This window comes from Octodon degus, unplaced genomic scaffold (genome assembly GCF_000260255.1).
Source record: "Octodon degus isolate 3935 unplaced genomic scaffold, OctDeg1.0 scaffold00061, whole genome shotgun sequence".
Classification (NCBI taxonomy): Eukaryota; Metazoa; Chordata; class Mammalia; order Rodentia; family Octodontidae; genus Octodon; species Octodon degus.
This window is the reverse complement of record NW_004524637.1, coordinates 9,335,327-9,359,648: the sequence shown is the minus strand read 5'-3', so window position 1 is coordinate 9,359,648 and position 24,322 is coordinate 9,335,327. Positions and strand designations below refer to the sequence as shown.

Genomic DNA, 24,322 nt, shown 5'->3' with positions numbered 1-24,322 from the left:
TTGAAGAACAGAAACTTCACTTGTGTAAGATATTATTAATAAGGGATATGCTTGAAGACATAGGTGTGGACAAGAACTTTGTGAACAGAACCCCAGTTGTGCAGAAAATAGGACCAAGAATTGAAAAATGGGATCACATCAAATTAAAGAGCTTCTTGCAGCAAAAGGAACAAACAACAGAATGAAAACAACCTGTAGAATGGGAAAAATATTTTGCCAGGTGTACCCCAGACAGAAGAATAATGATTATGTATAAAGAACTGAAAAAAACTTAAATGCCCCAAAATAAAAGACCTGGTCCAAAAATGGGCAAGCGAAATGAACACACACTTCGCAGAAGAGCGCATGGCCAATAAGTACAGGAAGAAATGCTTAACCATGCTGACCAGTAGAGAAATGAAAATCGAACACAGGAATTCCATCTTACCTCAGAAAGAAGAGCGACCATCCAGAAGTCAGAAACTAACAAGTGCTGGAGAGGTGGGCTGAGGGGAGGGCGCAGCAGGCCTTCCACACTGTTGCATGAGAGCCCAGCCACTATGGAAACCAATTTGGCCGTACCTTAAAAAGCTAAAACTACAAATTCCATTTAACCCAGTGCTTCTCCTTCTAGGTATCATTCCGAAAGACTCAAAGTCTTCATGTGATAGAGACTCACGCACACTCAAGTTCATAGCAGCTCAGCTCACAACAGCTAAATCTTGGAAGCAGTCTATTTGCCCATGAATAGATGGGGGGCTAAGGAAAATGTATTTACGCAATATGGCATTTACCATAAAGAAGGAAAATTTTGAGTCGTTTGTAGGAGAAATGGATGCACCCGGAGTCCATAACTTTAAGTGAAGTAAATCTGACACACATGTTTAAATATTAGGCGGTGACTTATACATGAGAAACCCCAGTTTTAAGTAAAGAACAAAATAAAAGATGATAGGAAGTAGGGAGACAGGGATTTCTTAAAGGGGAAGGGGATCAAAGAGAGGGGGGTGGGGTGGGAAGAGGGGGCGCGTGCCCCTTTCCCTATGGGCTTCTAGCACCAGCTCCTTACCTGCATCCCCTTACTGTCCTTACCTTGCACCACTGAGTCTGTCTGCTCACCAGGAGAGGCAGAGCTGCTCAGAAGGAGCTGTCCTAGTCTTGCTGTGGATCCCCTCTTCTAGGGCCACGAACTATGGCTGCTCCCATCTCCTCTGGTCAGCTCATGTCTTCCGCCGACACCAGTTTTCTTTCTTTCTTTCTTTTTTTTTTCTTTGAAATGAACTGATGGACATAATCATTTAAGTAAGACAGTTGTCATTTTTCATGTCTGTTATTTTTGTCATTGTATGGCTGTTTACTGTAGCTTTATTCATCATATATTTTGTATTTCTTTAACATTTCATTCCACAGGCACCCCAGAAAGTCTGAAAGATCTAGCATCCAAAAACAGACTAGAAAAGGCACTACCTCTGATGCAGAAAGGTAGGCTTGGTGTTGTGCTGTGATACCATCTCCCTGTATTGTTAGGGCCAAGTGCACTGTTTAAAGAATTCTATGTGCCTGGGGATGTAGCTCAGTGGCACAGCGCCTGCCTGGCAAATGTGAGGTTGTGGGTTCAAGTCCTGGTACCAAAAAAGAAAAAAACATACTGTAGGAGGAATCTTATCCTGTGTTGGGTAACAGCTCATTGAAGAAATTAACACAGGGTGGTTTGGAGGCAGCCCTTGAATCTTAGGATTAAAAAAATTTTATGTGTTTCTCTTTACAATAATTTACCTACAAATAAGTATTCAGTCAGCACATACTGTATATAAATGTTAGAATTTCAGTACTATATTTTTGATGTCCTATGATATGTTCCTAATGCATATAGTACCTGGAATGTGCAAATATTTTGAGAAGCAGGCATTTATTCAATAATATCATCTTTAAAAATCTGTTTTCTATAATTGAATATTTTGAGACTCTTCTTGTATTTTACCACTATAAATATATCCTGAGTTAATGTGAAATTTCAAATAAATTGTTAACGTTTTGTTTTCAGCTCATCCATTTTCAAAAAGTTTTTGAGTAGTTTTAGGTTCATGATATTAAGATTTTTTTAAACTGAGCTGTAAAGAGACCTGAAAAGTTCTGTTGTCCTGTGACTCATTCATCCTCTTATTTATGTGACAACTTTTGGGAGTGTGTATGAACACACAGGTACAAGTGATGACTGCATTAGCGCTTGTGGTAGCAGCGTGTGCGGGTACAGCAAAAACAGGCATGAGGGCATCTGGTGAGATTAGGAAGTAGTTCGGAAACAGCCAAGATGTGAACCAAAGCCACGTAGACAGACGCAGATGTGAGGAAGGGAGCACGGCGTTCCATTAGGCGCAACAGCGTGCCAAAGCACCGACACGACATAACTTCTTGAGGTTGGGCAACCATCCCCACTTTGAAATGAAGAGTAGAGTTCAAGTCATGGGGAAGAGCGCTAAAAATACAAATTGGATACATGCTGAGAGATTAAAGGAACACGGTGGTTATGCTGTGGTACTACTCTGATAATAAATCGTAGCTTCTTTAGGAGTCATTGATGTACTTCAACCATGACTGGGTTTGAATTCCAGAATTGTGGTTCACTTCAGCATTTTGGAACATGTATTGAAAGACTCAGGGGCAAGTGGTAGGTGCTGGCTAGCCTGTCACCGTAGGGTTGACCAAACTGGAATCTATATAATTCAGTGATTTCTTTAAATTAACAAATGTGTGCCAAACCGTGTGCTAAACTTAGGAAGCCAAATAGTGGAGATAAAGTAAATGCTCCCCTGAGAGGCTGACCACTGAGCTGAGATCTGAGAGTGAGTGGATGTGAGATGTGTCGAGGGCCTGCAGTAAGAGGGAAGTGGAATTTACCCCTAGCTAGTGTTCCACGGGAATGTGGGCTACTTAGAGAGCTTCATTGCCAGAACAGTATGGATCCAGGGGACTCAAAACATACTGAGTAGAAAAGTAATTAGATTTTTAGGAAGGAAAGGGAGCACAGGATTCTGGCAGGAGATAGAGGATAGTTGATAGATAATTTGGTACATGATAGATAATAGATACATAGATAGATAATAGATGGATAGATAATAAATGGATGGATGGATAGATAATTGATAGACGATAGATAATAGAGGGATAGATAATAGATGATAGATAACAGATGGGTAGATAACAGATACATAGATAATAGATGGATAGATAATAGGTGATAGATAATAGATGGATAGATAATAGATACATAAACAGATAAGTAATAAATATAAACAATACCAATTTTTTTCATATCATTTAAATCTCAACGAATATAGAAAATCCTTTCAGACATGTATGTCTGATTATTATGAAAACCCCTCATTGGTTTTTATCCGAATGTAGTTTAGATGCCTGCTTTTCTAGTTAGAAAAGCGTCAAGCTGGATTTTCTAGATTGCACCGGCTCTCATCTCTCCAGGAAGTATTTTGAGTTGCCCTCAACCTGCAAGTCAAGCAAGGACCCAGTATGAATATTTGCCCATTAATTTCTGTGTGTGTGTGTGTGTGTGTGTGTGTGTGTGTGTGTGTGTGTTTGGAATGAACCCCCACATCTCTGTCCTGTTAGGCATGCATTCTCCCACTTACTTCCACCCCAGCCTGGACACTGATTCTTGATTTGTGGAAGTTATCAGCTTCCTAAGAGGAATCGTAACACCCACTCATGCATTGGCTCCTGGCAAAGTCTGCCATGAAATTATGATTTTAAAGGGTGATTGTTGCTCTCAACAAACTTGGCCTCATGAAGAATAAATGCATGAGAAATCATTTTGAAATTTCTAATGGCCAGTTATAGATAGAAGATAGTCTTCTCTTCTTAACCTTCTAAAGCAGTGCTTCATAGTCCTTTGGAAAACCCCTTCATGAGATGGAAATCAAGCTTTTTGACTTCCATGAATTTAGCTAGAGACCTCCTCATTTCCGGGCTCCATTCCAAGTGACTTTTCTTCCTGTGGAGCCTACATTTTGCATTCCAACTGTGGGCTGGGTTGCTTGTTGTACTGTGTAGAACGGCATGAACATGCACTCTTATGCTGTTCTGCTGTACTAGAAGGAGGGTGTGCTGGCCTATCCCAGGCTGTCTCAGGAGAAAACATCTTGAAGACTCAACTTTAAAGAGCCCACCCTTCCTTTATCAACTCTTTAAAAAGAAAGCCCCAGTGACATACTTTAAGCTTCAGTAGAATTTCCCACAAGTCTACTTGCAACAATAGAAATGTCTGATTAAGGATGTAGGATTGTTGAGAGAAATATGTTAAATACAAGTTAAAAGATTAGCTGAATAAAACGATGAAATACACTCAGTGGTAAATTGTTTGCTATTCACTTGAAGATGGTGAGCTGAGCTATATACATACATGTATATATGGCAAAGGGAATGTGCATTGAATGTCATTTTCATGTAGTATGATCCTACAGACTCCTCCAACAATTCTGTTAGGTCCTCATGATTTGCCACTTGGTTGTATATCTTGTGCCAAGAATAAACCCTAAGGTAGGAAATTAGTGTTTATTTTGAACCTTGAGGTACAGAAACAAATCCCATCTTACCAGGCAGGAAGACCAGGTGCTACAACTCCACAGGCTTGCACGGACTCCTTCTCTACTGCATTTTATCCCTTTATCCCTTGGCAAGTAGTTATGACCCTCAGCTCTTGCGTTTGTAAAACGTAAGATTCACACCTCTGGGGGATGAAGACACAAGAGTACGTGGGGATCAGTACTGTGTACCTGCATGCATACGCAGTCATGCACACGTACATCGTGCCTGGCACATGGAGCCCTGCATTGATCAGGATAAAATAGTTCCTATCATTTTTCCTACCTGTCCTTCACTGCCTGCCGGTTCTCTGCAACGATTGCTCCTAATCTCTTTCCTGGTTTTGCACCTCCTGCCTCATGGCAGGCTCAAGTCTCCAGAGCCTGCATGGTCTCAGCTTTGTGCTCCTGCAGTGAGAATCTCAGTCTCCTGTCCTGTTCTGAAAACAAGCCACACCCAGTCCCCCTATCACTCCTCTGCCAGCCTTCCCTCACTCCCTTGTCTCTCCTCCAGCTCTAAGCTTCCTCCTCCTGCGGTTTCTTCCCACAACAGCCTTAGCACCACATTCCTCTCATCCTCCACAGTGACTTTCAGCACTGCTGTGGCCTCTGCATCCATTCTTGTGGCACATTGGCTGGTGGCAGGACCTGCTGTGATACTGAGGAGCTTTTAATTCAAAGGAAATGCAGAATCTTTCTTCATAATTAATTCTATGTAATTAATTTGAGCTCTGCTTTCAGGCCCGGCAGGCTTTCTTCCGGCTCCATAGATGAAGGCTTCCAGCTCATATATTGGAGCGGTATTATATTTGCCCCAAAACCCATTTATTTGCCCCTGAATTTGCTTTGTATCCTTTAGACATTTAGTTTGGTGCCACACAAAGCTACATTATTCCCATTTCAGTTCCCATTGAAGGTGGTTTTTTTGTTTTGTTTTATTTTTTGATGATGGTACTAGGGATTGAACTCAGGACCTTGTGCTTGCCAGGCAAGCGCTTATTCTGCTGAGTCATTTCCCCCACCTTGAAGTTTTTTCTTACTTATAGATTACGTTAAGGAGTGAGGCAAGATTTTTTTTTTTTTTTTTTTTTTTTTTTTTGTGGCCGGCTCAACCTGCCTTGGGGGCGAGGCTGGTGCAGCATGTGGTGCCCGGGATTGAACAGTGGTCCCTGTGCTTGCCTAAGCTTGCCTAAGCAGGCACTTCAGTTCGCTCAGCTCTCTCACTGGCCTCAAGTAAGATTTTAGTGGAAATATGCATAACATTTCTTAGTACTGGGGTGAAAGTTAATTTCATTTTAAACCACATTCAGACTGTATATTTTGAATAAGGATTGCTTGAAGTTTATCTTCATGACAGCAGCTTTTAAAGTGTGGTAGACCAAACTCCTGATCATTAGATATGGTCATGTGAATTATTCTCATCTCCATCAATTTTGTACAGATGTGTTAACGGGACAGTCAATTCAGAACAAATGTACAGTTTTGACATTAGAATATTGTCATTTGCTTTGCATTTTAATTTAGAAATTGGGACGACTGTCCCGGTTACAGTGTATGAATTAGGGTGTAATCAAACATCAGTCCATAGCTCGTGATGACAAAAAGTACTTTGAATAAAGACCCAAGGTGGCACATATTACATATGCTTTTGGTGACCATATATGTGTTGTTTATTTTCCCACACATTAAGTAAGTTGAGTGAATTTCACAGCACTGCTTTAAAAGAATGAGATGTTACTTCATTCCTTCTGTTATGGTAATATATAATAAGTATGATAATTATGCATTTCAATAAATTATATTTCAATAATATTTGAATAACGGAAATGATCAAAAGCATGCATCCACTGCAAACAAGTACACATATACAAATAAAGTTATCATGCATATACAAAAGTATATATGTGTAAACATCAGTTTTGAATCCTTGAACCTTCATTACGAAATTTTCCACATAATAGCTTTGAACACCAGATGAAGTCAGTTAAAAGATGTCTTTTCAGATCCTCGAATATGTGAAAGAATGTTTTGTTCACATGTTAACTATTTGCACTTAGGTCAGTTATATAACTTAATGAAGTATTCACTTATTATTTTTATTTTTTTAATGAAATACTCTAAGTTGACCTCAAAAGGCATCCTCCTTTTGCTGTTTGCCATTGTCTTACAAGAAGTAAAATCATGAACATTGTAAAAATACACACAGATTTCTCCAGTACAGTATTTCTCTGGGAGGCAGCTCTAGGACTCAACGTTCTAATTGTACTCATTCACCAACTTCTCTTCTCTGAGCTGCTCTTGGTATAGTTATGTCTTAGGCACTTGATATGGAGCTCAGCAAAAGGAGACAGAAATCTCTGCCTTGTGAGACTTCCAGAAGTTTGTCACATGGCAGCAACCTGGGTTCATCCTTTATAAATGATGTGACATTTGTGCGTGTGATGTAAGTGCCTAATTTGATTTGAATTCCAGTGTAGTAGTTGTGTGGTGGTTCCAGAGAAATCACTGTCTTGTGAGTGTAACCAGGTTTTCCCTGGACAGATGTGTTGCTATGCAAGTTGATATGTACCTTTTGACTGAAGATCTTTTCTGGCCCTAATGTTTTAGGGTTCTCCCACCATGTCCTTCTAGAAGGGGACACGCAGCCCCAAGAGCGACTGATCACCCAGTCCTTAGGGGCAAATCTCCTGCTCGCTCCCGGTCGAGCGAGCACTCTAGTGTCAGAGCACTGTGTTCTCTGCACCACCTCGGCCCTGGAGGGTCGGCGCCACCGTCTCCGCTCCTGACAAGGTTGCTATTCCGTGTCCAGCCGAGCATTCATGTCCTGCCTCCGGGTCCTGGTGTGGTGTTGTGCTTTCCCGAGCACTCGAAGCTTTCACTCATTATACTGACGCCATGAACTTCGATCCTCTTTTTGTGGCACCGAAACCTCTCCCACCTCCTCTCTTACCTGCATCTCTCTTCGCTGTGCTGGTGGTAGCCTCTACTTCCTGCCAGTTAGCTCTCATCGACAATGAAATATGGCTATGTTATGTCTTTCATCTGTGTGTGGCATATTCATATACAATTTACTAAATATGTGAAATTCTTCATGGTGAACTACTTGGCGTTAAATATGTATTTGCTTTTTTAAAAAGTAAGAATTAAGAGAGAACCTTCCGAATGTGTTCAGAGAAGTCTTAGAGTACTTTAGTTTTTCACTTAAAAGAAAATAATGGAAGGCCAGCAGGTGGCAGTCAGCTTAGCCCGGGGCAGTAGGGGTGTGTGCGCATGCTTCCCAAATTCCCATTCATAATTTTCAGTCTTCCATTCATGTATTTCACAGCATGCATCTAGGGTTAGTTTAAGTATCCTCTGACAATTTTTCTATTTAAAAATAAAATATATGGCATAGTAATTTACAAAAGCATCTGCAGCTAGAAATATTCTTATCAGTACAAGTGACCCTGGAGTATTTATTGATTTAATAGTAATGATTCAAGCAACAGCCTCTTGTAACTAATTTTTCCTTTGTAAACTCCCAGAGGCTATTATGAGATGGTTTTGTTCAGCATTATCAAAACAAGAGTGACTTTCCAGGGAACATGACTTCATAGGTTAGTGGGAAGTACATCTGATTCAGCCCAGGTCAGGAAGTTTTTAAGCAGAACACGTAGCAGACATTATCCTGGCCATTTCAGAGCCCTTTTAGGATATTTATTTTTGTACGTAGCATTAGAAAGTTAAGAAAAGCATTCGATGTTGCTTCCAGGAGCCCCGGTAGGGCTTTTTTACTATTGCAGGAGTAGCAGGGAAGAGAAAGGATTTGTTCTCGCTGCATTCGAACTTCATCCCTCCCTTTGCTTTTTGCCTGCAGAACGCACCGACAAGGAAGCCCGCCGCAGCCCCCTCCGGCAGACGCAGCCTTCAGCAGCCGCAGGGGAAGACAGCTCCCACAAGTGCCAGTGAGAAGTGGCAGTATAGAACAAGGTATCCACACAGAGAGGCCCTTGTGCCAAGTCTTGGCTTGGAGCACCTCCTTTTACAACAAGCCTGTAGTGAAGGGATAGAGGTTAATTACGTAGGGTTTGTTAGACCTTGAGAATTTAAGTTTCAGAGAATTGTATGCTTAATTCCTAGTTGTTCATGGCGAGCACACAGTTACTGAATGAGTACACGATGAGTCTTAGATGGGTTATTTTAAAGGGTGGGTGCAGCTTGCAGTAGTATTATTCAAAGATACAAGAATAAAAATAAATGAAAGCCTTGGCACTGTGTAGATTTGGTTACATTAAAAGAAGGCTTACCTAATCCTATTTTTAAAATTAAATACAACTTTGCATTTTGTGCTTCATTCATGTTTTTATTTTTAGCTTGATTGGTAGTATTTTATAATTTTATATAAATTGAATGATGAAAATGAATTTGAACACATACTTAATGTATTCCGTAATATTTCTGTTGCCTAGAGAGTCTCTTACTTTGAACATATCTTTTGTTTTTCTAGAGAAAGAGAAATTGTGTGTGGAAGTGTGCATGTGTGTGTATGACTTGAGAGTAGACATTGAAAAACTGTATCTCTAAACTTCCTGAGCTAGATTATTTAAATACAGCGTTTTTCCTATGACCCACTTCCCAAGAAGTGAAATGACTCATGTCAGGATTTATTATCACATATTTCTTAACAAGGTTTAAAAAAAAAACCTCCTAATATAGTGTCTACTTTATGATTTTATTATAAATGCAACAGACTAATTATATTTTCAACATATATTGAAACTCTTCACCCTCAGGAAACTACCTGAAAATTAACATACTGACTATTTTTTTCAGCAGTTTTCATTGTTACTGGTGACAGACTTGCGATTCCTTCCATCTTGAGGGGGCTGGGGGTATTTTTTCTCACGTACTTGAAATGCTTTCCCTGAATGTAATATAGAAGATCGGAGGTGATAAATGGGTTGCTTCCAAGAGCCGTGCAGAGTACTCTGCCTCGTAAAATATTTGATTATAGAAAAATTGGTGTAAGTTTTAAGAGACTTGAAGTCTTTAATAGGGTAGTACTGGATTTGTACTCTTGATCATTCTTCTTGTTCCTGCCTCTTGCTTTACTTTTTCAGCTTTGCTTTAGAAGTATCACTTTAGTTCATCTCATTGATTTCATTTAGTTCCTCAGGAGACTGTGCTTTTGTGAAACTCTGACTCTCTCTTCTAAAATACTTCATTGACTGGAACACTAATTTACGTGTTTAACAAACCTTTTTCTGGGAACATTTTGAGAAGATTATTCATAATGTTATTAAAACTAGCAATCACGCAGATAAATTTCTTTCATAAAAAAGGTGATGTGTGTTTGAATTATTCATTCATGAACTCCTGTTGCACAACTAAAAAAACCACAAATTTGGGGGGTATTTACAAACTCTGTAATCCAGGTCATCTGGATACTCAAAAGGCCCGTGTTCCTAAAATTCTTTGCATTTCCTACAGTTGCAAGTAAAACCCTATACCGGTTCATAAGCATGTAAGAGTACTGGGCGTAATTCTCACAGAGTGGGATTATAATCGTGTTATACGTACATCTGGAGAAGTAAGAATTGCTTGTGCAGAATCACTTGTATTGTATTTGGATTTTAGATTTTATTTTTTTTTAAAGAGCTCATGTTCTGCTTTTGATATCAATGTAACTTTACAATATTCCTGTTCACAGTTGTCTTTCAGAGAAATCATCAATGTGTAAGGATTGAATTGAGGTGGGAAGAAAAGATTGACCGAAAATGATATTAATGGTGTCATTTTAATATCATAAACACTTTAATAAACTCTTTTGGTTACTTGTGGGTTCCTGAAATAGATATCTAATCTTCTAAATTAAATAGAAGCAACTTATTAAAATTGTGACCACAAGCATGGATGATTATGCTGTGGATTTTTCTAGAAATAACATGATACAGTATATTGTATGATATTAACATGTGCTTTGGGACTTTTCGTGAATGGTGGTACTGTCTGCTGTCATCTGAATCTGTGTCTTGACACAGCATAGCTCACATGACAGCTACATTTGTCCTGCACTGTTTGAGAAAGTTGACTTCTAATCTGATTCAGGAGACATTATTCACGGTTGTTCTTAAAGATACACAAAAAGGTTATCATTAATTTTCTTTTGATAGAATCTGTTAAAATTCACCTGCCTCCTATGAAGATTAGGACTGACTGCAGTTTATTCACAACTGTTTGTTGAAGTCTCCATTGCGCTGGATTTTCCAACACTGGTTGTGTTGTGTGATTTTATTTTTAGCAAGGGTAGTCTTCTGTTTACTAAAAAATAATTGAGTTCATAGCTAATTGGTAAAAGCAGATATTTCACATTAAAGCTTCTTAATGCACATACAAAATAATTTTATGCAAGCATTTCCCATATACAGTTACTTACATTATTGTTTTTAAGATGTTTGCCAGGGCATTTTTATTGTTTGCAAAGATGGCTTGCTTATAAATGAGATTTTCTATACTCTGTGCCATAAAAGCAATATGTATCTCTTATTTTAAAGGCTAACTTACCACTTGAAAGGATATTCATACTTAATTTCTGAAAAAAAAGTATTTTGAAGTAACTTTTAAATATTGAGGATGATCACCTATTTTGAACATGAAGTCTAGTTATGTTAGAGTAGACTTATAGGAAAAACAAAGAGACAACTACAATTTTGAGATAGTTGAAAAAAGGGGCTACAAATTACATCACTTAAATAGTATGTGGAAATCGAGTTTGAAGACTCCCAGAAATTCTCTTTGATTGCATTCCAGCATTATATTCCAGTCTAGTTCTTACACAGAGTGATGCTCGCAGCAACATAATTGTTTGTATAAAATGTATGATATTTTAGCCAGGTACAGTGGCTAACAGCTCGAGGCCAGTCTGGGCAGTAAAGTTAAACCTCAGCTAAAATTAAAAACAAAAATTTTGTGATTTCCTGAATCCACGCACCTGATTTGTGTGCGTGTGTATGTGGCCAAAGAGTTGTCTTCACAGAAGCCTTTGAAGATCTTCCCTAAATTAAAAACTAGCGTCCCAGTGCTGTCTCTGTTCCATTGTTATATTTGGTACCTAAAACTCTGTGTCCCCATTCGGAAGTGCCTAGGTTGGGTAAATTTCTCAGTAAATAATACACCTATAAGGAGATAGGGATAGATCTTTATGAAATGTCTAAGAAGCCTTTAATGGTCAAATAATTTCACTTTGGGGTATTTTAATATAATTAATTAGAGTAAGACAAAAAAAATTAAATTATTTGGGGTAATAATTAGGAATTATATCTTGAAATTTTGTTTTTCTAGGTAGAATATATTAATATATATTATTTAGTTTAGAAAGGATCTTTCAGGTGAATATAAATCATATGGAGTAATACTCTGATATTAAAATTTTTGTTATGAATACTAAGAATTACAGTTATAATTACAAAATCACAATGATTTAAGTTAGTTTTTTTGGTAAAATTGGTACTAAAATGTATAATTCTTAAAAGGCAAGAAAAACTAATGCGGAATATACTTTACAAATGCCAAAAATATTAATATGTAATGTTTTTGCTCATTATAAATCTTTAAATTGCTGTATCCATCCTTTCTTTGATTAATTTTAGTACCATATTTGAGACTTGGTTTGTCATTGCAGTTAATCATGTCACGTTATGTGTTATGCATTTATTATTCATGCCATTGTGTTAATTCATATTTCCATGTCTAACTATGAATTTGCTGATTTCTTTCTTTTATTTCCATCATTATGTGCATTTAATTCATTGAAGAACAAGAAAAATATAACTCTTCCACCAAAGGTAAATATTCATGTGATTTTCTAACATTTAATATTATTACTCTTCTTTTATAGTATACAAGCACAATGTAACTATTTATTGAAATAATGAGCATAATTATTTGACAAGTAATTTCCTGAAATTATTTTATAGGGCATTTGCTGTTAATTCTTTCCTATTATGCACAATTCACATCAAAGAGAAGACCATGACTTTAAAACTAAGGCGAATCTTTGCCTTAAAATTTATTTATACACACCAGCAGTTAGAAAGCAATTCTCTTTGAAAGAATATATTATCGTGTATTAACGTTATATAGTAAGAATACATAGTGTATTCATTGCTTCTGTTTGCATTCTCTTGCTGTTGGAGAGATTTAATTCTTACATTTTACTTAGGGTGTTATCTGCCTCAGAGTAGCAGGAAATGCCTGGAGTTCGCCTTGTAGATAGCTTCGGGAATGTTTTGAGCCCTTCTCCCAGCATGCATCGGGGCAGCAGCTAACAGGTGCCATTGCCCTTGGTCTCAACCTTGTTACAATGCTCATCAGTTCTTTCTGAGTGATATAAGGGAGTAGAATAATTTGACTACTCCATTGACACAGGACTGTCCTCCTTATTGCTCCTGGGCTCATCCATTATTTTAGGCCTTTGCCCTTGAGTGTCAAGCAGGTTGCAAGCCACCCACACACCTTGTGCTTCCTGCACCAAGCAGCCTCATAATTCCACATTTGAGTGAGTTTTCAGCTCAGTGGATTAACGTTTCCAATAATATTTCAAACTACATAAGGCTTTAGTGAAAGTCCATTTTCCTAATAGGTGAAGGTAGCTTGATCTGTGGCCTGTTGTAATCCTGCAATTCAGTCTTGAGAACAGCAGTTTCCCTAGTTTATGATTGAGGAAACTAGAGTTATCTGGATTAAGAGTTATTCCCATTTACACCATCTATGCATAATAGATGACAATGGAGAGCACTTCATTTTGACCCTGTCCTACTGCACGTAAATGTGGTCTATTTTAATACGCACATAACCCCAAGTATATTATCCTTAACTCAGTATATTTCGATGTGTGTTGTGTATCTCAGTATTATAGAGAAAATGAGAGAGAACACTTAACAAAATATTGAAGAATTTATTCTAGTTTAGATTTGTAAAAACATTTATATTCATGCACATGATAGACATTCTGGAATCTTTCCTGATGTACTACATAAAAATAGATTTCAATAAAAAGTATTCAATGAGATCGTTATGTTCTGATCTTTGAATGTTACATGGATCTACGACTACCTTGCTTTGGTAATTCAGTATCAGAAACAACTTTACATTCTCAGGAGCATACAAATGGCAGGTGTATTTATTCTTCTATTCAGAAGAATTTTAGTTAGATTTGAAGGACAAATTTGAATGCAATAAAAGTCTTACAATTGTATTTTGGAAATGGATCATGACCTTACTTAAAGACAAGCAAGCACAAGAATTCTTCATCCAGAGCTCCTCCGTATATGTTATCATTATTGGCCAAAAGCTGTGATTAGGCCATTGAAGTGAAGCCATCTGCCTAATACCCTGGAGAGCCTGCTTTGAATGTGCTTGCTCATGACCCTGCAACAGAACATATCAGGCGCTCTGTCTTTGCAAGCCCAGGTTCCTGCCCAGAGTTCTGTCCCCTGCCAAGTCTTCCTTGAGGAGGAGTACAGAAATGCCTCATGGAGCAGACCCTGCACCTGAAGACAGCTGAAGAGCAGGACCCAGGGTGTTTCCCACAAGACACAGCGCAACAGAGAATTTAATGCTTCGCCTCCAGGATATGAGGGGGCGCAGTTTAGCTGTCCCATGTGAGTCTCACAACCCAGTCAGGATGGAAGCAAATTCAGACATTGTCTTTCAAGTTAAATTTTAGGCTCCTACATCCAAAAGAAAGGCAAGGTTCACAGCATGGAAATCCCACTGCTTTGAGCCACAGTGCTGTTTTTTGTGGTTGATCTGTGTGCTCTCTCTCTGGAAAAATGAAGACCAGGACACCCCATTTTTAGCACACCATATGTGCTGAGGGGCTCATTAGTCAGGGTTTGTTGTTGTTGTTGGATTATAGGTGAACTGTCAGAAAGCCAGTAGTTCCACTTTTTCAGGTACCTATTCTGGGCAGAGTAAGACAGGTGACTACCCTAACTGTGGGGTCCAAACTACTAATATTCCAACGTTAGTTACATGTCTACAGAAAGAGAAGTGTAAAATGCTGTTAACATCATTAATGACACATAGCATTTATTAAGTACTTTCTATATGTTGCTAACTCACCTAAGTGTGTTATACTTTTCCCACTTTATTTTCACAATAATTTGAACTATAACTATAAACATCCTTCTTTTCCACCTGAAAAATCTAAAGTTTTGAAAGATTAAAACCTGACCCCTTACCAGTCATTCATGTGGTGAGTGGCGGGATAGATGATAAAACGCACGACTACGTACAAAGACTTTGTTCTTAACTCCTTTGATCTATAGGCTGGTCAGCATTGAAAGCAGCACTTATTCACACCCACTGTGCATATACTGCAGCATAATTGTAGTGAGCTGTGTTTTATAGAAACAGAGTTGAATGGGTTAAATGAACCGCCTAAGATAGCAGAGCTGTCGCCAGTTGATGCTCCCTCTAACACCAAGGTAGTTGGAGAAATCCTCTAAGTGATCTTGCACTATCCTGCGCACCCAGTTTTGTATCACTGTTAAATCTATCCTTGGGTTGCTCTTTGCATTTTACTGTGCCACTTGAGAAAATAGATCCAGCATATTTGAATAGATAACACGTATTTGGGCTACAGTAGTTAAGTGAGGAGCTATACGCGGTCGTACAACTTCGCTTACCCTGTTAACTCCTTTTATGTCGAGAGCTAAGAGACCATGTGATTTTAGGCTTCACAGTCTGCTTTTAGGCCTATTTTAAATTATTCATTCTAAAAGTAAGCGAATTTTTCCCTCTCTGCTACATTTCTTGGACAGTTTAAAGAGCCCATGAATGTAGGTTGGGGGCATCGAAATAATGATAGAAGAAGATCAAAACTGAACCAGAAATTAAATGACCTCCAGGTGAGAAAACATGTTATTGTCATAATCACTTTCTATTTCCGTGCCTGTTAGAGAGTGTTTCTTAATTGCATTAGCTTGTTGCCTTTTGGAAGCTAATTTGGATCAGTATGAATCCCCTTGACTGTGAAATCTGAGTGACTTGTGCACAGGGGGAATGTGGGGCATCTAGAACACAAGGACTTTGGCAGAAGAAACAAAGACTAAGTAGCATTTTGGTGCTCCTTGTTTTCTGCTCATTAAGGGAAGGTGCAGTCATTGCAGGCAGATCATAGAAGCTGTTGAAGAGTTGGCTCTAGACAACTATATTTTTATGCACTCAGTTTCTGTAATAAAAGCTCAACTAAATTACCTGTGGTTTTCAATTTAATATCGGCAAAACCATTTGGATGCCACATTACTCAAAAAAATTATGTTAATATTAACATTAATGTTAATTGGGTGTGATTTATATAAATATTGAAAAATACAAATCTTATTATTAGTTTCTTATTGATATCGGGAATTGAACTCAAGACTGTGCTTGCCAGGCAGGGATGCACCACTGAGCTATATCCCTGGCCCAAATTTTACTCATTTTATTTGATGTTAAAAATGCTGTGTTAATTTTTGTTTTAATAGTATACTATTGTGGCAAAGCACATAGGAACAGAAGAGATGCTGAATCTATGCTAAAATAATTAAACAATCTGTGTTTTCCAGAATCAACATTAGCTCTGTAATGGACAAATATTTCACTTTGCTTTGTGTTTTCTAATTTTTGAATAGATAACATATTGGGCCAGGTAAGACATTTCCTGCCATACTAGGTTAAGATTTCGAAGATTTAGGGCTGAGGAATATAGCTTATTGGCAGAATGCTTGCTTAGTGTATATGAGACTCTGGGTTTCACCCCCTGCTTGCAATAAAAATAAAAATCAAGGTGCACATTTCTTTTCTAGGGCTTGCTGTTCTTGAACACTTACTAAAAATATTTATGAATAATTATTTACAACTCCATTAATGCATGTGCCAGATCTGTCTCTCTGTCTCTCTCTCTTTCTGTCTCTGCCTCTGTCTCTGTCTGTTTCTCTCCCCCTCCCTCCCTCCCTGTCTCTCTCCCCCTCCCTCTTTCACCCTCCCTCCCTTTCTCTCCCTCCCTTTCTCTCTCACTCTCTCCCTCCCTCAATTTTTCCCTCCCTCCTGTCTTTCTCTCTCTGTCTCTCTCTCCCTACCTCCCTGCCTGTCTCTGTCTCTGTCTCTATCTCTCTTTCTCCTTCCTTCCTCTCTCTCTGTCTGTCTCTCTCTCCCCATCCCCTCTCTCCCTCCCTCTCTCCCTGTTTTTCTCTCTCTATCTCCCTCCATCCATCTCTCTCTCTCCCTCCCTCCCTGTCTGTCTCTCTCTTCCTACCTCCCTCCCCCTCTTTCTCTATCTCTGTCTCTGTCTTTCTCCCTCCCTCCCTCTCTCTCTCTCTCTCTCTCTGTCTGTCTCTCTCTCCCCCTCCCTATCTCCCCTCTCTCCCTCTCCTCTTCCCTCCCTCCCTTCTCTCTCTCTCTCTCTCTCTCTCTCTCTCTCGGCTTGTTTCTTGCTTTTACACTCCCACATAGTTGTTTTTCCAGCCTTCTCTTTAAAGTTTGGGCATTGAAGGGTTAAAAAGGCCAAATGTAAGAATTTGGAAGTTATGGATTTGACTTTATTTTTCTATTCACCTGATCTGGATGTGTTTATTTTTGTAGTATCATAAGCCCTAAAGCTTCCAAAGATTTCATACAGATTATCAAGCCTCAGCTTACACACCACATGCAGTCATGAGAGTGCATTATTTTTCCTTTCTTCTCGAGCTTTATATTGCAAGTGCTGAGGAAAGAAGACAGTAGAAGGCAGTAGGTGTCCAGCTGTGCACAGGCTTGCTGTGTTTGTTCATGTTGTTGTACGTGCCTCCAAATAAGATAAGCCACGGGAAGACACCCCTAGAAAGTGAAACTAAGTGTGTGAAGCTAGGCCACAGAAAGCCTTTCAAGATAGTTTCTTCTTTATTTTTTAATTAATTTTATTGAGAAAGAAATAGCAGTGAGGCAGTTTCAAAACAGGTTAGTAGGACAGTTACAGTAAGTAATACATTGTATATTGTTGTCTTCGTAGGAGTTATCCATAGGACAAGATGCAGACATGATATCCTATCCAAACACTATTAGTACAAATCTTTCTTCTCATTGAACTAAGAGAAAGTAGCTATATATCTACACTAACTATTTTGTATACATATATATTTTTTCACTGCAAAATGATCCTTCATTTATATCCCCCCCTTTTTGTTTAGTTTTGTCAGAGATGGGTATTCCATTGCCATTCAAATATTGTAGGTGAGTGAATTCAGCAAAATAATCCACTGTAGTCCAGTAGTCCATAATAGTAGTGGGTTATTCGCAGGACTGGCAATGTCAGAAGTTATTGACTTGTGCCTTTTACACACAAGTGATATGGCTTTACTTTTCATACCTCGTCTTTGGACTTTTCTGCTGGATGGTTAAGACCAAGATAAAGCAAGATCTATATAACAAAAAATACAACTTTTGTATCAAGATAGTTTCTGTTGCCTTTGGTATTACCATAGAATAATGGATAAATGGAAGTCATTTAATGTAAAAGAAAAGAAAAAACCTTGGGCATGGTGGTGCACCTCTGTAATCCCCATGCTGGGAAGGCTGAGACAGAAAGATCACTACAAGTCTGAACCCAAAAACAAACAAACAAACAAAAAATCCAAGATCAGATGAGGAAGGTGGCCCATGAAAGTGCAACCTCCTCATAACCTACATGTGCTTTAAAAAGCTAATTAACCCTGAAAGGCACACAAAAGTAAGGGCAGTGACAGCATCTCTGATGAGCCCAAGATTACTAGTCAAGGACTGAAGTTTTTAGTTTTATTCTGGAGTTTAGATGGTTTAAAAATGTGAAGTGGTACCTGGTTCTGGGGATCCTGAGCTTTGTTTTAGATAGTTCAGTGGGAAATGTGCTGAAAGGGAGGTAGAGTCCCGAGATTTGAGATTCGAGAGCAATTCACCTGTAGCAGTATACGTTTTGGTTAACATAGGTTGTGTCTTTAAAATCCCCTAAATGTGCCATTTTTAGTTAGCATGTGTTACTTTCTTTCTGCGGTAGATGTGTATTTTCTTTTGTTGCTTGCAGTATTATTGCATAAACTTTAATATTGCATGAGAAAATCAGAAAAAAAGCCAAGGAAAACTTCTTGGAATAGTCCTGCCCGTACATACCACACTGCATTTTGTTCTAGAAAGTTACTCAGCTTCATCATTTGTATACAGTCAAAATATTTTAAACTTCTGATCTGTCTGTGTGGTGTATGTGTGTACATGCGGGTGGATGGTGTGGAGTTGGGTGTGTCATACCAAAGTTGTCTCACTACATTTATATGGCCCCCCAAATTAAGGATGGAAATTAAAGGAATGCATCATTTATTAATTTAAAAGACAATAGGAATAGTGGTATAAAATACAACCAGTTAGTCTTTTTTTTCTTAACACCGTTTTGATAAAGTTGGAAAATTAAGAGTTGCTGTAAGTTAGATGATGGGCAAAGTCCCTGTAGGTACCCATTTTGCAAATGAAAAGACATTTTAAATACTTTAACCAAGGGTGAGGCAGTTCCACAGACTAAGCTCCTGCTTAGGCAAACATAGGAAACAGGGTTCAATTCCTGGTACCACAGCCACACCGGCCTGGCCCCCAGGTGTGCTGAGCCAGTGACTGAGACTGAGGTGTGGTGGCGCACGCCTGTAATCCCAGTGCTGGGGAGTCTGAGACAGGAGGATCCCAACGAGTCTGTGCTGCATAGCAAGACCCTGTACCGAATACATAAAAATAAATAAATAAATAAACAGCAGCTTATTAAATAAGATAAATTACAACAGAAGTTACTCTGAGCTGTTTGTTCTCTACAGATAAAACTATGGAGGAGTGTAGTATATCCTTCTATACAGAAACTGATGAGGGAATATTGAGAAACCAATGGGTCATGGGTCTAGGATTTTCCTTTCAACCTGGTCAACTCCATTCCTTAATTCTTCCTACTTTGGCACATTGCTTCTAGGTATACGGGCAATGTTTACCCATTCGAACAATTCTTCTTCCTCTAATGTCTACAATACTGCAGAGACCAGGATTAAGATTTTAAATTTTCAAATATCAAATCATCTTGATATGACGATGTATTTTATTATTGTCTCTGTATTTGATCTTTGTAGAGTTTATACCGAATATTAATGATCAAAATCTTTTTCCCTTTTATTAATTTTTAATGTCTATGTTGCATTGCTTCCTGTATTGATTTTTTTACTATCATTGTAGTTATTTCTTACAATATAGTGCTCCCAAGAATGAATGGTTTTCTCAGCTATGGAGGCAGTTTATTCTACCTGAAAACATTCACGCATCCAGTTTCCCATTGATCCCCTTCCTGAGCAAGGCACTAGAGCGAGGCTGTACCTACGGAGCACAATGCCCGTGCAGTTAGGAAGCTGGGAGTCAACTTCTTATTCATGAAGCATGATAGCGCATCGTAGGAAGACAGATGTGCTTAATTATCCTGCCCAGATATCATTGGATGTCACCTTAGAAACATGGACTAGCTAAGCTTGTTAAAAATAAAGTAGTAAAGGTCTGGGAGACAGCCCAGTAGTCTGACTGCCTGCCTGGCAAGTGTAAGGACTCAAGTTCCATCTCTGGGACTGGAAGCCATGCTGGCCCTGGAACCCCAGGTGTGGTAGTGCACACCTGTAACCCCAGCGCTACTAAGGGAGGCTGAGACAGGAGGATCACTGTGAATCTGAACTGTATAGTGAAACCCTGTATCCAATAAATAAATATCAAGAAAAAAATTTTAATTAAATGTTATAGTTTTTTACTTTAACAAATTTAATAATGTAGAAATTTGCATTGCTTCTGTTCCTTTTACCATATATTTTATCAAGAATGGATGAAAATTTTAGAAAGACTAATGATATATGAACATATATTTCCTATCCAAATATAAACACTTGGGCCAGTGAGATAGCTCAGCAGACTAAGCACCTGCTTAGGCAAGCATAGGGACCGGGGTTCCCTCTCTGGCACCACATGTTGTGCCGGCCCCACCCCCAGGTGTGCTAAGCCCACAACCCAGTAGGGGTTTGGTGGTGCATGCCTGTAATCCCAGTTCTGGGGAGGCTGAAAACACGAGGATCACCATGAGTCCAAGCTGCATAGTGAGACCCTGTACCAAATACATTAAAAACAAACAAACAATTCATTTGTTTGTTTTTAACAAACATTTTAAATTAAAACATAATAAAACATTTTAAATTCAGAGCTATGTCTACAGAGAGAGAAATGTGAAAAACTTAGGGATATCAAGATCAGAGATGGTTCATTTTTATATAGATGTAAATTCATGAAAAATATTTTGAATATATTTATGCAAGTTTAATGTTTACAATAGTACCAAATTATCAGTAACTGTAATACTTGCAATATTTTAAAGTATGTTGACAAATGTCTCAGAAATAAAAGAAGTTTCGCAGATAATCACATTCTCTTGGAAGTTCATATTATGGAGACTTTTCAGTGATAGTTTATTTATTTATTTATTTATTTATTTATTTATTTATTTATTGTGGTACCAGGGATTGAAATCAGGACCTTGTGCTTGCTGGGCAAGCATTTATTCCACTGAGCTATCTCCCTAGCCCTAACAGTGATAGTTTAAAGAACATTATTAAAAACTCTTAAGCCTTTATAAAAAATTGTTTAATTATAGGCCTTCTTAATATTATGAAGGAAAAAGACATAGAAAAGTACACACTGGAATGAACAAAATATATATATATAATTTCAGCCTGTTAATAAAGGAATTGGAGGTTATGCATCTTGGGTCATTGATCCTTAATAAATCTGTGAAGACTGAATTTATATAGATTAGAAATTGTAAGCAAAGTATGCGACAAGAAAAGTAGAGCTGGGAAGATAGCTTGTTCGCCTAAGTACCTGCCTGGCAAGTGCAAGGTCCTGAGTTCAATCCCCAGCACCTAAAAAAACCAAACATAAAGTAAAATAATTATTTTAATTTGAGTCTTTCATACTATGTAATACTTTCTATTAGAAATTGTTGTCCTTTATAAATCACAACTACTTTTTCTTAACCTCTTTGCTCTAATCAAGTTTGTTTTTATTGCTTTTATTCTGACTTTTACAAGACAAGAAATGACTTCACAAGAGTACAGTTTTAGGGCTGGGGAAATAGCTCAGTGGCATTAGCACCTGCCTGGCAAGCACAAGGTCCTGAGTTCAATCTCCAGTACCACACAAAAAAAAAAATAATAATAAAACAGATCTGAAAGAGTATGGTTTTAATTTAACTCCTCAAACTAAGATCCAGTTTTATGATGTTTTATGTTGAGTTGATTTTTTACATTCATAGATCTATCTGAAAAACAATTCCAGCATTTTGAATATAAAGTTGCTCTTTCAAAAAATATTTTGGAGGGCCAGCCAAATATCTCAGTGGATTAAAGCACCTGTCAACAGGCACAGGAGCCAGGGGTTCAATCCCCAGGCCTGCCGTGCCAGCCCCTGGGTTGTACTGAGATGGCAGTTGAGTCTGGGCTTGGTGGCACAAGCCTGTAATCACAGCTCTTGGGAGGCTGTAAACAGGTGGATCACTATGAGTCCAATCTAGTAATGAGACCCTAAACACCCTGTAGACCTTTCCCTAAAAAGGGCTTTGAAAAGCCACAGTTTATTCAGCATGAAATATAATCATTGTTTATATAGCTTATAGTGAATATTTTGACCCTTTGGCCTTCTTTAGAAAAAATATTTATAAAATTATGATATTAATTAACTTTAAGTGTTAGATGAGATCAATTGCTTCATACAGTATCATGCTGTCCATAAATGTAATATGGATAATTATGAAATCAAAAGAAAACTCTCCAATTTTTAAAGTCCTTTTATAAAGAAACAACTGGAATTTAATAATTTTGTTAGTTCATAACACAACCAGTGCAGTATTGTTTAGGTGTAAATTTAATGCTCTATTTTAAGGATAAATAAAAATTTTAATCAGTAATTTATTAGTAATTATTCTTTCTAAAGTAAGATATTGGAGTTCTATAAGCTGTGCATCATTTTACTTCTAGCACCCTCATTGGGGACAGTCACATTCCAAGGTTGCAATGTAATTTTAATGAATGCTTTCACTTTTCTGAAATCATGTATGTCAACAGCATCATATTTGCAATTCAAATTTGTGATATCTTACTTTACTTGATAAATTTGTCTTCTGTTTTGTTTGCATATCTATAACCCAGAAATACTCTTTTCTCCCCCACAATATGCAGCTGGGAAATAAAAGGAAAAATATTCAAATCTTTGGCAGATTTAGAATTTCTATAGTCACACTGAATTTTCTCCAGTGACTGGAAAAAGGGATGCAGTCTTTTGTACAAGCAACTACTTTTGCAATATGTACTAAATACACATCATTAGGAGATAATTAAAAAAAACTTTGGAAATATGGATACTGTATAATTATCTGCCTTAGTAATAAATAATAAGCTATTTGAACTTTGCTGCCATTCTTGGAATTCAAGAACAGTGACAGCCAAGCAACTACGGTTTGGCTTGAGAGTAAGAGGGGCTTCCACTCAAGATTTAGAGTCGTAAGATTAATTTGGAGATTTTTTTTAGTCTTTGACATATTTAAAGGATATAAACTTTAACTAATATAGGACAGTATGCACTTGTAGAAAGTAAGTATGAGGTCATTTCAGTCTAAAGAGTGGTGGTTACCACTGTGTACTCGTGGTTCAGTTTTGAGTTTTACAAAATAATGATTTAAATACGGCCACATCACACCCTGAAATAATCTTCCGTGGAACAGTGCACACTTGTCTTGACAAGCAAGCTGCAGCCACTGGAAGTGCTTGGAAACGCGTCAGGCCAGTAGCTCTTGCGAAATCGTGACCGATGTCTGGGAACCATCAGCCGTAAGAACTACACAATCTTAAAGGCTTCAAAGCTATGGAAGAATAAATATCAAAAAATTGATAGGGCTAAGCTGCCATTACTTGTTTGTATTAGAAAGGGAGATGTCTTTGTATTGCTTTATGCTTTGATTAGAAAAGAAAGCCTTTGGCTTAAAAAGCTGGGAGCAGACAGCTGGTGAGGGACACAGAGATGCTTGCACGATAGGCGGAAGAGAGAGCTGATATTTGCACAGATTTTCTATTGCATGTGCTTTTCTGTAGCTATAACCACGCTTCCAGTAATTTTGTTTCAGTTCCTAAGTACCATCCTGCAGCATTTTTTTTTTTGACCCCTTGTGTTTTGTCCAGCAATTCCTGGCTTTCTGCTTTCCTTGAAACCATCTAGCCACCATTTCTTGTCTTTGAAGAATTTTCAGAACAGCTTGAGTCATCTTGTGGCTCATATAACTGTGACACAAGAGATGGCCACAGCCTTCTAAGCCACTGAATTCAGCACCAGGAAACATTTAGTAACTCGGTGCTAAAAAGTATGATTGAACACTTAGGCACAAATTTCAAACTTTGTGTGTTTTTCTTTTGGGCTAGCTGTCTGTTAAACATCAAAATAAATGCTACTGGTCTACTTAGTCTTTGAAGTGGGTGTAAGTGTTACTGATCAAGGATGGCAGGTCACATGTAAGCATGAAAATCGAAAAATTTGTCAGTAAATGCCTTACAAATGCCTTATAAGAGGTAAAATAAGCAATCAAGTCAATCAGATATATCAACATTTCCATTACCTTTTTTTCTTCCTCCTCTTCCTCTTCCTCTTCCTCCTCCTCCTCCTCCTCC

The 24,322-nt window shown here is 38.1% G+C and overlaps 1 protein-coding gene across 2 annotated transcripts in view; it reads left to right on the top strand.

Annotated features, from left to right (window-relative positions):
* Positions 1–24,322, top strand: part of Rims1 (regulating synaptic membrane exocytosis 1) — a 496,751-nt gene that overhangs the window by 377,898 nt on the left and 94,531 nt on the right. The window contains exons 24-26 of one of the 2 annotated variants that reach the window (XM_023718668.1): positions 1,390–1,461; positions 7,185–7,367; positions 8,434–8,546. In XM_023718668.1, coding sequence (XP_023574436.1) covers positions 1,390–1,461; positions 7,185–7,367; positions 8,434–8,546 — 368 coding nt within the window. Of the gene's footprint in view, positions 1–1,389; positions 1,462–7,184; positions 7,368–8,433; positions 8,547–15,394; positions 15,470–24,322 lie in introns of those variants that run through there. The other variant, XM_023718669.1, reaches the window with a different exon arrangement.